The 15,029-nt window shown below is 41.5% G+C and overlaps 1 protein-coding gene across 1 annotated transcript in view; it reads left to right on the top strand.

The window, feature by feature from the left end:
- Positions 1 to 15,029, top strand: part of NFU1 (NFU1 iron-sulfur cluster scaffold) — a 68,339-nt gene that overhangs the window by 25,905 nt on the left and 27,405 nt on the right. The window contains exon 7 of the mRNA XM_089687205.1: positions 9,812 to 9,986. Within this exon, the coding sequence (XP_089543331.1) occupies positions 9,812 to 9,986 (175 nt within the window). The remainder of the gene's footprint in view (positions 1 to 9,811; positions 9,987 to 15,029) is intronic.

Genomic DNA, 15,029 nt, shown 5'->3' on the forward strand with positions numbered 1-15,029 from the left:
TGATTACTAGGTCAATCAGAGTCTTGTATATAGTTGGGGCATTCACCAATTGCCACATAAAATTATCCTGCAAGATATCTAAAAAATGTTGAGGTTTTCGTGACTGAGCAGTCCCGTCTGTCCAGTCAATATCCGGATAATTGAAGTTCCCCATGATAATTACAGTGCCCTGCCTTGCCCCATTTCTATCTGTGAGAGGAGATCAGTCTTTTCTTCCTCATTCAGGTTGGGGGACCTATAGCATACACCCACTACTAATAAAGTGAAAATACTTGTGAGCTATAATGTGATATTCCCTAATTAAGAAGTGATTAAATAATCAATTGAATAACCTTAATCGTTATTGTAAATTAATAGTGCAGGAACACCATACACCTACTCATACATAGTGCATAAAAATTGTAAAAATAATCATACATGTTGCGCTCTATAGTATAATTCTAAATTCCTAAACCTTATCACCATGTATTGTTCAACATGTGAAATACAAAATTAATTAAAACACAATAAATAAAACGTGCTGAAAAAGTGCTTCAAACAGTGCAGAACTGTGTGACAGTGCATATCAAAACATAATAGTCCACTCTGTGCTTTCAATATTAGCAATGTGCAGTGATCCACTCTCAGTGTCAAATAATGGCTGTCCGCTCACCTCCTGTATTAGCCAAACTGTTAGTATGGCTAATAACGCTTTTTGTCCTTATAGGACTAGGTGGTATTTTCCATATAGAACAGATATGATCCTCCTGTAGATGGATGTATTGTAGTGCCAGCTTCCTCCCACTAGGGATCTCCCTCTCTCCTCTCCAAAACCACTCTGCCTTAATGGGTGGATAGGGGAACAGATATCCCTCTTACTGTGCGGATTTAGTAGTTGACTCCACCTCTCGGTATAATGCTGGTTGTGAGATCTTCTTCCTGCTGCACAGGGAGGAGTAGTTTGCAGGGCAATCTATTTTACTAATTTCCCTTTTGTCTTTTCACCTTAAATCTCCAGCCACAAAGGTTCCACCTCCTCCCTTGTCTCCTTAGTAATGTCATCCCTCATACTCACTGTAAAATCACTCTTAACATACATGCACACTCCACCCCCTCTTCTACTTACTCTGACACAGGTACCCCTGGACAATCGCAAGGCACATTGGGGGGGGAACGGGTACCCAAATTTGATAGGTACCCGCTCCCACTTCCGCTGAAGGCGATCGGAAACGGAAGTTGTCCTCCTATCCATCCTCCCCGAAGTCTTGTGGGACACGTGACAGGTCCCAGAAGACGACGGGGCCATTCAGGAAGCGCAGCGCTACTTGCGCATGCACAGTGGGCATCCGGCTGTGTAGCCGCAGGCTGTCATAGCTGGTTGCCTACACTGAAGATGCCGGCCTCCTGGAATACAGGATGGCCGGTGAAACGGGCTGCGGCGGGGGCAACGCGGGATCGAGGGACCGGTGACTGGCTGTTTTTTTAGAAGTCGGCAGCTACAAATTTTGTAGCTGCTGACTGTTCTTTTTTTTTTTTTTTTTACAGAGTGAGCGTAACTCCGCCTCAACTGCAGCCCCTGAGATCTCAAAAGGCCACACATAATGCCCAGTCTATTTAATGCAAAAAAGGACTGTCAGGGATCACAGTCATGCTAGAGGAATTTTTTGTCGGAGACTGGGGATTTGCTACAGTAATGATTGGAGAAATGCTGCAGAAGACAGTGAGAGACTGGGGACATGTTACATAGAGATTACTGCTATTGTCTCTTTGCAAATCTATGCTCCATACAGATTGCTTGAGTCCAATAGCTTCAAAACAACTATCAAAGGGCAACAAGTTGAGCCCAAGGTCCTAAGGCCTTGACTGTGTCCAATGGCTTCAAAACAAGTGTAAAAGAGCAACACATTGGACACCAGGGCCCTAAGGCCTTGACTGGTTACATGAAACCTGTGGAGGGAAATTGTAAGTTGCCATTGCCAAGTTCTCTGGTTGTTATGCTAATCCATTGGGTTCAATATGTTGAGTTGCTGACACAGAACAACCTTGTAAATCATGAATTCAGACTTTGCATGCTCCATGCTTGTCCTTGGTCAGTGACTCAGAGTATGACGTGAGAGAGCCAGGAAACTGTTCCATGAACCCTTTGCACACTGCTATAAATCCCTGTACATGTCTAGTAAATTTGTATTTTAAAACAGGAATTCTATTTTCTTATATACTGCAATATACTAAATTGTTCAATCGCATTGAGCTAATGTCACTTTGGCCAGGCACTGCTCTTTCAGCAAACCACAAAATAGGCTATAGTGCATGCACATGGGGGAAAACCTATGAAACCATGGGATTTATGTACACAGTTGGAAGAGAACAATCTATATTTCTGGTATATTATAGGAGATGCTACATGGGTGTGCACACATTCATACTGTTATATAGCTTAACACATAGCTTAACAAGAGCAAACGCCAATTCTTGGTTCAGATATATTGCTGTACATTTCCAAGATGGCTAACCACATCAAAGTGAACCTTCTATAACCAGTCCAAGATGAAGTAACAAAAATGCTTTTTTTAATATATATTAATAAATATGCATATTCATTTTTACTCTACTCTTTTTCTGGTCTGCCTACTTGTTCCAGGTCAGTGTCTCAGAAAGTATTGAGATAAGCCAGGACGCTAGCCCTCAGTGGCAGTCTACTTGTTTGTCTCAGCAAGATTCCCTCTAACATACCAGACAGTAAATGAGTAAATGGTCAGGTTTGGTTGTATGTCTGATACTCCGGGTATAGTTAGTGTGACTTATTTTGTGAATGATCGCTTATTGAATTTTATTCTATTAATTGTTTAACCTAATGTGACTGAACAGTTATACATGACCTAGTAACCACTAAGTGGTAGGTGTATAATCTTTGCTACAGTGTGAGAAGACCTGTTTATTGCTCTCTTATTACTCAAGTTGTCTGTTACCACACATTGTTCTTCCAGAGTCTTCCCTCCCATTGGCAGGCAGTTCTGTGATCTGTGTTGTTATGCAGCTAGTTTATACTAGGTGGAAGTGATGATTAATAACATGGTCTGCAGATTTCACAAGGGGTAATTACAATCACTTTGTCATTGGTTTAAGTTCACTACACAGTAACCACAAATGAAATGTTATCAGTAGTTTGGTTCTGGGTATGGAGGAGAAAAATCTCACTTCTTAACTGAACTATGTAACTACACCAACTTGCCATACCTTTATGACCACTTACAGGTTAAGTTAATAACAATGATTATCTTATTACAATGACAAATGATAGTCAGTGGGATATATTAGGCAGCAAGTAAACATGTTGTACCTGAAGTTGATGTTTTGAAAGCTGAAAAATGGGTATTGCAGTTTGTTGTGTATGGGGCTGCATAGCCACATACTGGTCAGGGTGCCCATGCTGACCCATGCCCACGACCAAACATGCCTGCAATGGACATGTGAGCATCAGAACTGGACCATGGAGCAATGGAAGAAGGTGGCTTGTTCCGAAGAATCATGTTTTCTTTTACATCTTGTGGAAGGCCAGCTGTGTGTGTGCGTCATTTACCTGGGGAAGGGATGGCACCAGAATATGCAGTATGGGAAGAAGGAAAGCCAACAGAAGCGGTGTGATGTTTTGGGCTGTTCTACTGGGTAACCTTGGGTCCTGCCATTCAAATGAATGTTAATTGACATGTACCACTTACCTAAACATAGTTGGAAACCATATTTCCTGATGGCAGTGGCCTCTTTCAGCAAGGTAATGTGCCCTGCCACAGTACAGAAATGGTTCAAGAATATTTTGAGGAAAACAACAAAGTGTTAACTTAGCCTTCAGATTCTCCAGATCTCAAGCCAATCGAGGTTCTGTGGAATATGCTGGAAAAAACAAGTCTGATCCATGGAGGCCCCACCCAACTTACAGAACTTAAGCCATCAGCTACTGAGGGCTTGGTGCCAGATACCACAGTATACCTTCAGAGGTCTAGTGGAATCCATACTTTGATCAGTCAGGGCTGTTTTACTGGCAAAAGGGGAATCTACTCAATATTAGGTGGGTAATAAAAAAGTTGTGGCTGATTAGTATATACTTTGATAAAGCTAGCAAAGGATATAATGTGAGATTGTTAGACAAATAATGTAAGTACAGCCTTTCCCTTGTGTCATACATAGTTAGTCTGGCTGAAAAAAGACAAAAGTCCATCCAGTTCAACCATAAAAAAAAAAAAAAAATTATAATGCTACACCCACAGTCGATCCAGAGGAAGGCAAAAAACCCAGCAAAGCATGGTCCTATTTGCTCCTGCAGGGGAAAAAAATTCCTTCCTGATTCCCAAGAGGCAATCTGATATTCCCTGGATCAACTTTACCTATAAATGTTATATCCAATTATATTCTGAGTATCTAAGAAATCCAGGCCTTTTTTAAAGCAATCCACTGAGCTGGTCAGAACCAACTCTTGAGGGAGTCTATTCCACATTTTCACAGCTCTTACTGTGAAGAAACCTTTCCGTGTTTGGAGATCAAATTTCTTTTCCTCCAGACGTAAAGAGTGCCCCTTGTGCTCTGTGATGACCTCAGGGTGAATAACTCTACACCGAGTTAACTATATGAACCACTGATGTATTTATACATGTTCATCATATCCCCCCTTAATCTCCTCCTCAAGAGAGAATCAATCTTTCCTCATAGCTGAGCTCCTCCATGCGTCTTATCACTTTGGTTGCCCTTCTCTGTACTTTCTCCAGTTCACCAATGTTCTTTTTGTGAATTGGTGCTCAAAACTGAACTGCATATTCCAGATGAGGCATAACTAATGATTTGTACAGGGATAAAATGATATCTCTCTCTCTGGAGTCTATACCTGTTTTAATACAAGAGATGATTTTGCTCGCTTTAGAAACCGCAGTTGGCATCGTATGCCATTATTAAGCTTGTGATCTACTAGAACTCTCAGATCCTTCTCCGCCATTGATTCCCCCAGTTGTCCTCCCCCTAGTATGTATGATGCATGCATATTCTTAGCCCCCAAGTGCATAACCTTACATTTATCAACATTAAATCTCATTTGCCACATAGTTGCTCAATTAAGCAGTGCATTGAGGTTGGCTTGTAAGTTGGAGACATCCTGTAAGGACGTTATTCCACTGCACAGCTTGGTGTCATCTGCAAAGACTGAAATGGGATTTTTAATCCCAGACCCTATATTGTTTATAAATATATTAAAAAGTAAGGGTCCCAACACTGAACCTTGGTGTACACCACTAACAACCCTAGACTATTCAGAGTATGAATCATTACCCACTACTCTCTGAATACAATCTTTTAGACAGTTTTCTATCCATTTTTACATACAGATTTTTCTAAGCCCGTAGACTTTACCTTACACATTAGCTGTGTTTGGGGAACTGTGTCAAATGCTTTTGCAAAATCCAAATATACCACGTCCACCGCCACCCCTCTGTCCAAGGTTTTGGTCACCTCCTCATAAAAAGAAATCAGATTTGTTTGACAACTTCTGTCTTTCATGAATCCATGCTATCTGTTGCTTAAAATATGTTTTCCAGCAAGAACTCATCTATGTGGTCTATTATTAAACTCTCCAGTATCTTCCCAACTATAGAAGTTAAACTAACAGATCTATAATTACTTGGTAAAGATTTTGACCCCTTTTTAAATATTGGCACCATATTGGCCTTACGCCAGTCCAGTGGTACAATGCCAGTCATTAACGTGTCCCTAAAAATTAGAAAAATGGCTTTGAAATAACAGAGCTCAATTCTTTAAGGACTCCTGGGTGTATGCCATCCAGTCCAGGTGCTTTATTCACCTTTATTCTGTCTAAATATTTTTGGATTATATCAATTGTGAGCCAATGTGGATCATCTGGAGCTGTGTCAATACCATGCCCATTATGGACAAGAGCTCCCCGTGCTCTTTTGTATACACAGAGCTGAAGAAGGTATTTAATACATTTTGTCTTCTCTTTGTCCCTAGTCACCCACTCCTAGATTATTTTGTAAAGGGCCTACATGCTTGGACCGGACCTTTTTTACTATTAATATATTTGAAGATTTTTTTGGGGGTTGGTTCTGCTACCTTTTGCAATCTGTCATTCGTTTTACATTTTTGCAGCCTTTATTTCCTTTTTGCATATTTTGTTATATTCTTTGTAATAATTAAACGATGATAGCGTTTCTTCATTTTTATATTTAATAAAAGCTCTTTTCTTATTATCTATAGCTTTTTTTTAATTTTGGCCGTAAGCCACATAGGTTTAATTTTTAGCCTTTTAAACCTGTTGCCCATGGGAATATATTTTTCAGTGTGTTCATATACAGTCTATTTGAAGACCTCCCATTTCTGTGTTGTGTTCATTGATGCCAATATTCCCTCCCAGTCTAAGTCTTGGAGAGCAGCTCTCAGCCTTGGAAATTAGCTCTCTTAAAATTTGGCGTTTTTTATTTTTCCCGTATGTGCTTGCTGTTTACAGCTAACAATAAATTAAATCATGTTCTGGTTACTGCTGCCCAGATGTTCTTTTATATGGACATTTGTAATAAGCTCTACCTGGTTTGCGATTACCAGGTCCAGCAGAGCATCATTCCTAGTTGGAGCCTCTATGAACTGTACCATAAAATTGTCCTGTAGTAGGTTTAAAAATTTTTGCCCTTTTAACTGTTACTTTAGTACCATTACTCCAGTCAATTTCCTGGTAGTTAAAATCCCCCATTTATTATCACTTTTGCAGCCCTTTCGATCTGTGCAAGGAGCTGAGTCTCCAGCTCCTCATTAACACTGGGAGGCCTATAACAAACTCCAATGATTACCTTTTGTAGTATGCACCCCCAAGTACAGTTCCACTTGCTCTGAGATCACTTCTCACATGGAGACATACACCACCACCACCTTTCCTATTTACCCGGTTTCTCCGAAAGAGAACATAGCCAGGAATATTAATGGACCAGTCATGTGAAGAATTGAGCCAAGATTCAGCAGTATCAATTAAATTATAGTTCTCTTCATGCACCAAAGCTTCCAACTCACCTATTTTGCTTGGCAGACTTCTAGCATTGGTGAATAAACCCTTTAATTCATTGACACCTTGTGTACACATATATTACATATTTTTATTTCCATGCAAATGGTACCAATTCCACTGGTTGTTTGTAACCTGGGAACCTTCTTATCTGCCATAGCCCTCCCCCCATCTTTCCCCATTCCACCTACCAATAAGTACTGACCCCTGTCTGATCTGTCTACCCCGTTCTAATCTAATTCTCCATCCCCCCTTGATCCTAGTTTAAATACTCCTCCAGCCTTCCCATAAACCTCTCCCCCAGCACAGCTAACCCCTCTTCATTTAGGTGCAAACCATCTCTAGCATATAGGCTGCACTCCAATGAAAAGTCAGCCCAGTGCTCTAGAAACCCAAATTATTCCCTCTTACACCAGATTTTTAGCCATGCATTGAGTTCTCTAATCTCCCCGTCTTTCCTGAGTTGCGCATGGCACAGGTAATATTTCAGAAAATATCACCTTGGAGGTCCTTCCCTTCAACTTGCAGCCTAGTTCTTTAAATTGATTCTTAAGGAGCCTCCACATCCATGTATTTTGTCATTGGTTCCAACGTGGACCAAGACAGCTGTGTCATGCCCAGCCTCTCCCAGTAATTTATCAACCCGGTCCACCACATGTTGAACCTTGGCACCAGGGAGACAGCAAACCATTCGGTTGAGGCGATCCTGGTGACAAATTATTCTATCAGTTCTTCTGATTATGGAATCCCCTACTACCACCAACTGTCTAGGCCTTCCTGCACAACCCTCGCCACCCCTCCCAGATGGTTTGCCCTCCCGGCTGTTAGGAATAGCAGTGACATCCAGGGCTTCCACCCCCACATCTTCACCCAACTTGGCAAATCTGTTTGGGTGTACAAACCCAGGGCCAGCCTTTCTTTTCTGTGAGTCCCTACCACTCCCTCTCGTTACAGTAACCCATCTTCCTACCTGATAATCCTGATTAGCCCCTCCACATCAATCCCATTTGCTACCTGCTCAGAGAGCAGAAGACCCCTTTCAAGGTTGTCTGTTCTGCACAGTGTTGCAAGTTGCTCCTCCAGATCTCTAACGCAAGTTTCCAGAAGGGCAACCCGCTCAAATCTGTCACAGCGGTATCCATCCTGGAGCTGTTGCTCCATTGTTGCATACATGCGCCACACTGTGTACTTACAAAACCTTCAACCCCGCTAGCACTCATATCCCAGTTACAATATTAATATGAAATATCAGTTGTCGCTTACAGGTCAGTAGACTCCTGTTATAATCTCCTGTTTTCCACTCTGGTTTTTAACTCCACTTATCAAATGCCCAATTAAAGGTCCCGCTATCCAAATACAGGCAAGCTCAAGAATGAGCATGCTTAGAGTGATCTCTACAGCAAGTTTTATATAGTACCTGTAGCACCTGTGACCAATTAACCCCTATTTAAAAAGTGAGAGAAAAAGTGATTTAAAAAAGAAAAACCTTTTAGCAAGACCCAAAGAAGAAAATAAAACTACAGGTACCAGCAATCACAAACAGTCAAAAGTAAAACTTTTTCACTCTCCACTCAAATTTCCCACTCTTTTTTTTTTAGATGATAGCCAGCAAAAAATGCCACAAGTCCATGGACTTCTGTAGAGAAAGCAGCTGAAACTCAAATCATTGTACTAGTACAGTTTGTTTGGAAAAAACACCAAGCTATTATTGTGGGTGTCAATACCCCTGCACTGATTTAAACCCTGTCTACAACAGGATTATAAAGAGAGAATTACGAAGGTGAAGAGATGGAAATATATATTGCTCACATAAGCTGTTAGGACATTGACTGTCTTTTTTTAATGTAGGTGGTAAAACAGATTGATGTTGTGCATAGACTGGTGTCCAGGGAGTTTCTGAAACCCCACCATCTGCATGGTCAACAACAGGGACATGCCCAGGATACAAGGAACTCTCTGGATACTGCAGGGATAAATGATTACTTAGAAAAACAGGATTCAGTAACCCTGCAAGCTTATGCTGGAGCTGAACTTAATGGCACGTTATGGAACCAGAGTTCAAGCACTCCTGTATTATTTACATGTGGTGTGCCCTTATGTTCAGTGGCTGTAAACCCTTGTACTCATTGGCATTAGTTTGTATAAGATGTAGTAGATGAAGTATGTACAGCGAGCTTTCATAAATCATTTGCAATGCTTTTAGGAAGTATTGAACAGCTTTCTTTAAAAGGATTCTGTCACTAGGTTAAAAAAATGTTACAAAGCAGAAACTGCAAAAGAGGGGGATTTATAGTTTCCTATCCTGCCTCTCCTTCCTCTGATTTTCACTCTTTTGCAGAGAAATTTCCTCCTTTTCATCCTATTTTCTCCTACTATATAATAAATGTTAAAGATTTAAGCCCTTTAATAATTCGCTATCCTGAAAAAAAACAAAAAAAAACCTCTGTGCCTTCCACTGAATCAGGTCACAGTAGTCTGGCTTTAAAGACAGCTTAGTGACATTCTTATTCTGCATTTCCCTTAAAATGTCCTCTTTTTCTTCCTACCTGGCATCAGTCATTATTCCTTTTGAGCACTTGCTGTAAGTGCACTGCTTTCTCTTGCATTACCCAATGAATCATCTAAATACAGTACTGATGCTGACAACTTGAATTCCATTATTTTAGTAACCTTCTTTAAACTTCGAGGATGAATGAATAATTTTCAAAGTATTTTCTGTTACACAGTTTAGAGTTTCTGTATGAACTTGTCTTGTACCAACTTCTTTCTCTTCCTTATCAGGCCTACAGTCCAAGAAGATGGTGGTGATGTCCTCTACCGAGGGTTCCAGGATGGCATTGTACAATTGAAGCTACAAGGCTCCTGCACAAGTTGCCCAAGTTCAATAATAACACTTAAAAGTGGCATTCAAAATATGCTGCAGTTCTACATCCCAGAGGTAGAGGGTGTGGAGCAGGTAAGTCTGTGGTGTGACTGATTTATGCTGATTTATTGGCAAATATGATCCCCTGTTAATGAGGTGATTTTAGGAATCATGTCAGAGTGTGTCCCATAGATTTAGTCTCTCTCTTTCCTTCTCTCTGGCTTTCCCTCTCATCTTGCAGAAATAATAGTTTTAAAAAAACATGTACTGATAAAAAATGGGAGGTAACAATTGACCTGTCCTCCTTTTTAATATGTGAGGGTTTTTTTTTATCATGCTAATCCAATGGATTCAATATTCTAATATTCTAGGCACTGACCTAGAATGAGTATACAGAGCAGCTGTTCTGACTTAACTTTGACTGATTGTCGAATCTGTATGCTTGTTTAGGGACACAAATAAATAAAGCAAAATACAGTCGGTGAACTTGCATTATTACAGGGTGTTCAGCAATAATAGTCAGCACACAGTATGTCTCTGAGTACAGCTTTACTGTAAGTCTATGAAGTAATAATTTAGTCCATTCTTTCAGGCTGATTTGCTTCAGGTTGTTGGGTTTTTGTGGACCAGATTTAAAACTGTTTCACAGATTTAAATTTGAAAATCTGGGGCAAACCAACAGTAATACGCATCCATTGAAGAAACATTTGAAACCATAAGTATACAAAAAGAATTCACAGTCAGTGTATACTGTATGTTTAAAGCATGACTAGGGCTGTCCAAAGATGCAGTTTTCTTTCTGTGGTTGAAAGAAAGAAAGAAAACTGCTCAATTCCCCCATTAACACAGTCAGTGTTGATAGGGGAATCCCTCCCGCTGTGCTATGGAATTCTGACAGCTAGAGGTTTCCCTGCCATCGCTATAGCCACCGACAGTGATCATCCAAAAAAAAAAAACTGCCAGGCTGGTTGTACTAAATTAGATTTATAGATTGACTTCAGTATAACCAGCCCGCCCATAAGTGGACTGATATTCGGCTCGTTCCTACTGAACCGCACAAAGTTAGATCTGTCCATGGCCTGGGTGTAGATATCCTTTTAAGGTGGCTTAATGTAGCTTACATTTCCTGATCACTGCACTTGCATCCTTCCCATTAAGGGTTCCATAAGTGCTTGTATGTTGTTTGTACCATTTTCTTCAGTTCTGCATTTGTATTTAACACAGGCCCTCTGTATTACTGGAAAGGTTGACTGCATTCTGGAAATTCAAAAATTGTTTGGTTTTTTTTTTCTGCTGAGGATTATTTTTCCTGTTTACCGTTACCTTTGTGATAATGCTTTCACATACAAAAACTCTGGAAACTTGTTAGTCAATAGACTGCTAGTGCTAACAGCTTTACATTCATTATTCATTCATGCTTTCTCATATAGCTATTAAAACAAAGACTACTCTTTATTACCATAGCCAAGAGAAACAAATGGCTGAAGACTTTCTCAAGGAGTAATGATGGGACACCTGTGTGTATGCGTTTTATAGGGAATTTGTCAGGATAGAAATTGGGAGTTGCTATTACAGATTTTTGAACCTGTAAGCTCTGGAATCCTTGTCCTTCTCCTTCCTTCACAACTTTGTAATTCACTGACCAAGACAAGCATGTGCACATAGGTGCTCAATATATTCAAAAGTGTCCATAATAGAAAAGCAGCCGGTCCTTCCTGGTTAAATGATAACCAGTGCCATACATCCTACTTTCTGCAGGCCCAAGCTGTAACATCCCCTGAGGGTGCATCACCACATTGGCCTGGACTCAAAATACAATGCTTCAGAGAGTGTCATGCTACTCCATATTGAAGCCCACTACAGGGAATTTTTTTAAACTGAACTGCAGCCTATTCAGCAGGGACTGGCCAAATTTCAATCCATCTATGGCTGTTCCCACTCAAGAGAAGTTGATCGAATGTTGGATAATTTTACATTGATTGCTGCAGCACTGATCAGTGTATTCTGACAGCAGAGGAGTCCCCGCTGTCAGAATACAATAGCACAGCAGGCAGGATTCCTCCATCTACCTCACTTGTTTGGAATCTCTGGCTAATCAAATAAAAAAAAAAAAAAAATGAAGATCCATCTATGACCACCCTAAAAGTTAAATGCTTGTTTATGCCTGGCAGACCATTAAAAGAGAAGTTTGGGATTTTGTTCTTTCTAAAAATCATACTTACCGAAGTGGGTGTAGCATCGGTCCCCCACTGGCTCCCAATGTGATGACTCAGCGATCACATGACCACTCACAGCTGCTCTGAGCAGAGAATGGTGACTGTCAGCCACCGCTGTCTGCTCTGCCACCCATGCTCACTGAAGTGGTATGCTGTGGAGAGGAGGGAGCTGGTGGCCCAGGCTCTCAGCAGGTTGCTGAGAGGCTGAGCCAGGTGCTGCTCCAGACTCTGGGGTGGATCCCGAATTTAAAGTCAGGATCTTTCCCCAGTCTGGACAGCAGGCTTCAGCCTCCTTTCAGCTGAAAACAGGTCACAGGAGTGCAAAACGAACTGCACTCCTGTGCTTCACAGGAGAAGTACAGCAAAAAGAGCTTTTGCTGTACCTCTCCTTTTTTAAAAGGACTTTTTTTTACTTCCCTAATCCCACACACCTGCAGGCTCCCTCCAGCTATAAGACCTGTTCCCGCAACCCCTTCTCTAAAAACAAGTTGAGTGCTGGCTTCCAGGGGAGCAAGGAATATGATAGCTAAAAGGAATTTTTAGTGCTACTCTAGACACAAACGAGCATGTAACCCTTGCAGTGGGGGGTGGGGAAGCCACACTGCAAGGGTATATCTTAAAATCTCATATCTCTGCCCTCTGTGAAAATTACCAAAATTTTTAGATGAGTTAAAACAGCAGCATTCACAAGTACCCATAGGAAGTAATAAATGCAAAATTGCATTGTGCTATCATTTTAAAAAAATCACAATATCATATATATCTTATGATTCATATCAAATGTATAAAATACAGTGGCAATAAAAATTATGCGAACTGCTTGGCAATAACTGGTTTTCTGTAGTAATTTGTGTGTTTTGCTGATAACACTCAAACAATTCTAATTTCTTGTGTCTTTATTGAATACACTCATTACACATCCACAATGCTGGAGGTAAAAGTAAGTGAATCCTTTGGAGTTAAAGTGATAGCAAAGGTGATTTTTTTTTTTTTTTTTTTTAATAAACATGTTATACATGCCTGCTCTGTGCAATAGTTTTGCACAGAAAAGCCTCGATCCTCCTCTTCTCAGGTCCCCCGCCAGTGCTCTTCCTCTTCTCTGAGTGCCCCCATAGCAAGCAGTTTGCTCTGGGGGCACTCGTGCATGCTTGCTCTCGAGCCCCGCTCTGTATGTCCATAAGACACAAAGAACTGGGCTCCGCCCACCTCCACTCCCTCCACTGGTTGTGTTTGACAGCTGCAAGAGACGGATAGAGAGGTAGGGTAAGGGAGGACTTGAAAGGTGCTCAGTGGGGATAGAAGCAAATCAACACCACCTCCTTTCTGACCACTGGGTCTGGGAGAGTGGGTCCAGAGGAGGCCTCCATAGGAAAGTGCGAAGCAGAACCTGATGCTTGAAGACAGGTTTCTGTAATTGCTAGTAGGTTAAGGGAGTGGGAGACAAAAAGGTCATGGACAGAGGTGAGCTTATGACAGACAGAGCGGGCATTCCAGAGTGTACATGAAAGAGAGGGGGTTTTTTAGGAGCAGGGGACTGAGATTCATTTCAGTGGATTGCAGCTATTCCCGGAGGAAGGAGGGTGCCTGGTGTGGGGGTGAGATACTGGAGGACCAGGGTTTGGGGAGATATCCCCAGAGGTTAGGAGGAAGAGGATGGTGAGGAAAGTAAGATGGGAGCGGGATGTATATGAGTGCACATGACTTCCAGTCCTGGTGTTTGGGTCAGCAGGTGAGTAAAGTATTAGCAGGAGATGATGAGAGCAGTAGTAGGGAGATGGTAGAAGTGCTGGTGATATGTATAAGCTTTGGAGAGGAGCAGAGGGGTAAAGAGAGAAGATTTTGAGAGCAGAGGATAGTAATATGAAAAGGAAGAGTAGAGGCGGCATTTTAAAAGGTAGATGGAGTGGGAATCAAAATTGTAGGAGATGTTTCCCTGGGTGTTTTCTTCTAGTCCATTCAGCGTGCAGTAGAGCTCTTTCTTAGAGTATCTTCCTGCTGCTTGAATTATCCTGCTATAGTTAAACTGCTGTGTTCAACTGCTGTTTTGCACTCTAGCAGAAAATGCACTCACGCAGGACAATGCCCCCCATCTGCAACTGTACCCCCGCCCCCCCAGTCTGTGACCTCCCCCATAAGCTGGTCTAAATTTATAGGGAGGTGATCAAATGAGTAACTCCTCTCCGCAACAATTAGGAACTGATAAGTGTCACATGAATTTGGGGGGAGGTTGGTCAAGACCAGACACAGGCCAAAGTCATAAAAGATGATTGATTCTCTGATCACAGAAAGGCAAAGGAGGCGAGAATCAATCACCACAAACAGACAAAAAGATATAGGACTAATTATCCTGAGTTTTGCAGAAAGTCAGTGCATAGCAAGGAGACAGTTTAAGGTGGAGATCACATAACAGCATATACCCTAAGTTTGCAGAAAGTCAGCGCATGGTAGGGAGACAGTTTAAGGTGGAGATCTCATAACCGCATTTACCCTAAGTTTGTCTCCCTGCTATGCACTGACTTTCTGCAAACTTAGGGTAAATGCTGTTATGTGATCTCCACTAGAGATGAGCGAAGTATTCAGAAATTCGATTCGACTGATTCGGCGAATTCGTGGAAAAATTTCGATTCGAGTCGAATATATTCGCTGCGAATTTAACTTATAAAAGGGTGTTTCTAGGCTTCAGAGAGCCTTTATATTAGTGCAGAACACTGTACCTTTAATTTAAATGCCCTTGGAGTCTGCTGGGGAAGAGAAATAATACTGACAGTCAGTATGACATGCAGATGAGTGCCGTCGATCTTAGAATCACCGCACACTTCACTCATTTGGGCAGTCACGGGGCCAAAACCAGAGTGTGGAGTCACAGTGTGGCGGTGGAGGCAGCAGCAATGGGAGGCCATACAGCACCCTATGACAAAAA

This window comes from Staurois parvus, unplaced genomic scaffold (assembly GCF_062004578.1).
Source record: "Staurois parvus isolate SC_StPar_1 unplaced genomic scaffold, SC_StPar_1.0 ptg000420l, whole genome shotgun sequence".
Taxonomy (NCBI): domain Eukaryota; kingdom Metazoa; phylum Chordata; class Amphibia; order Anura; family Ranidae; genus Staurois; species Staurois parvus.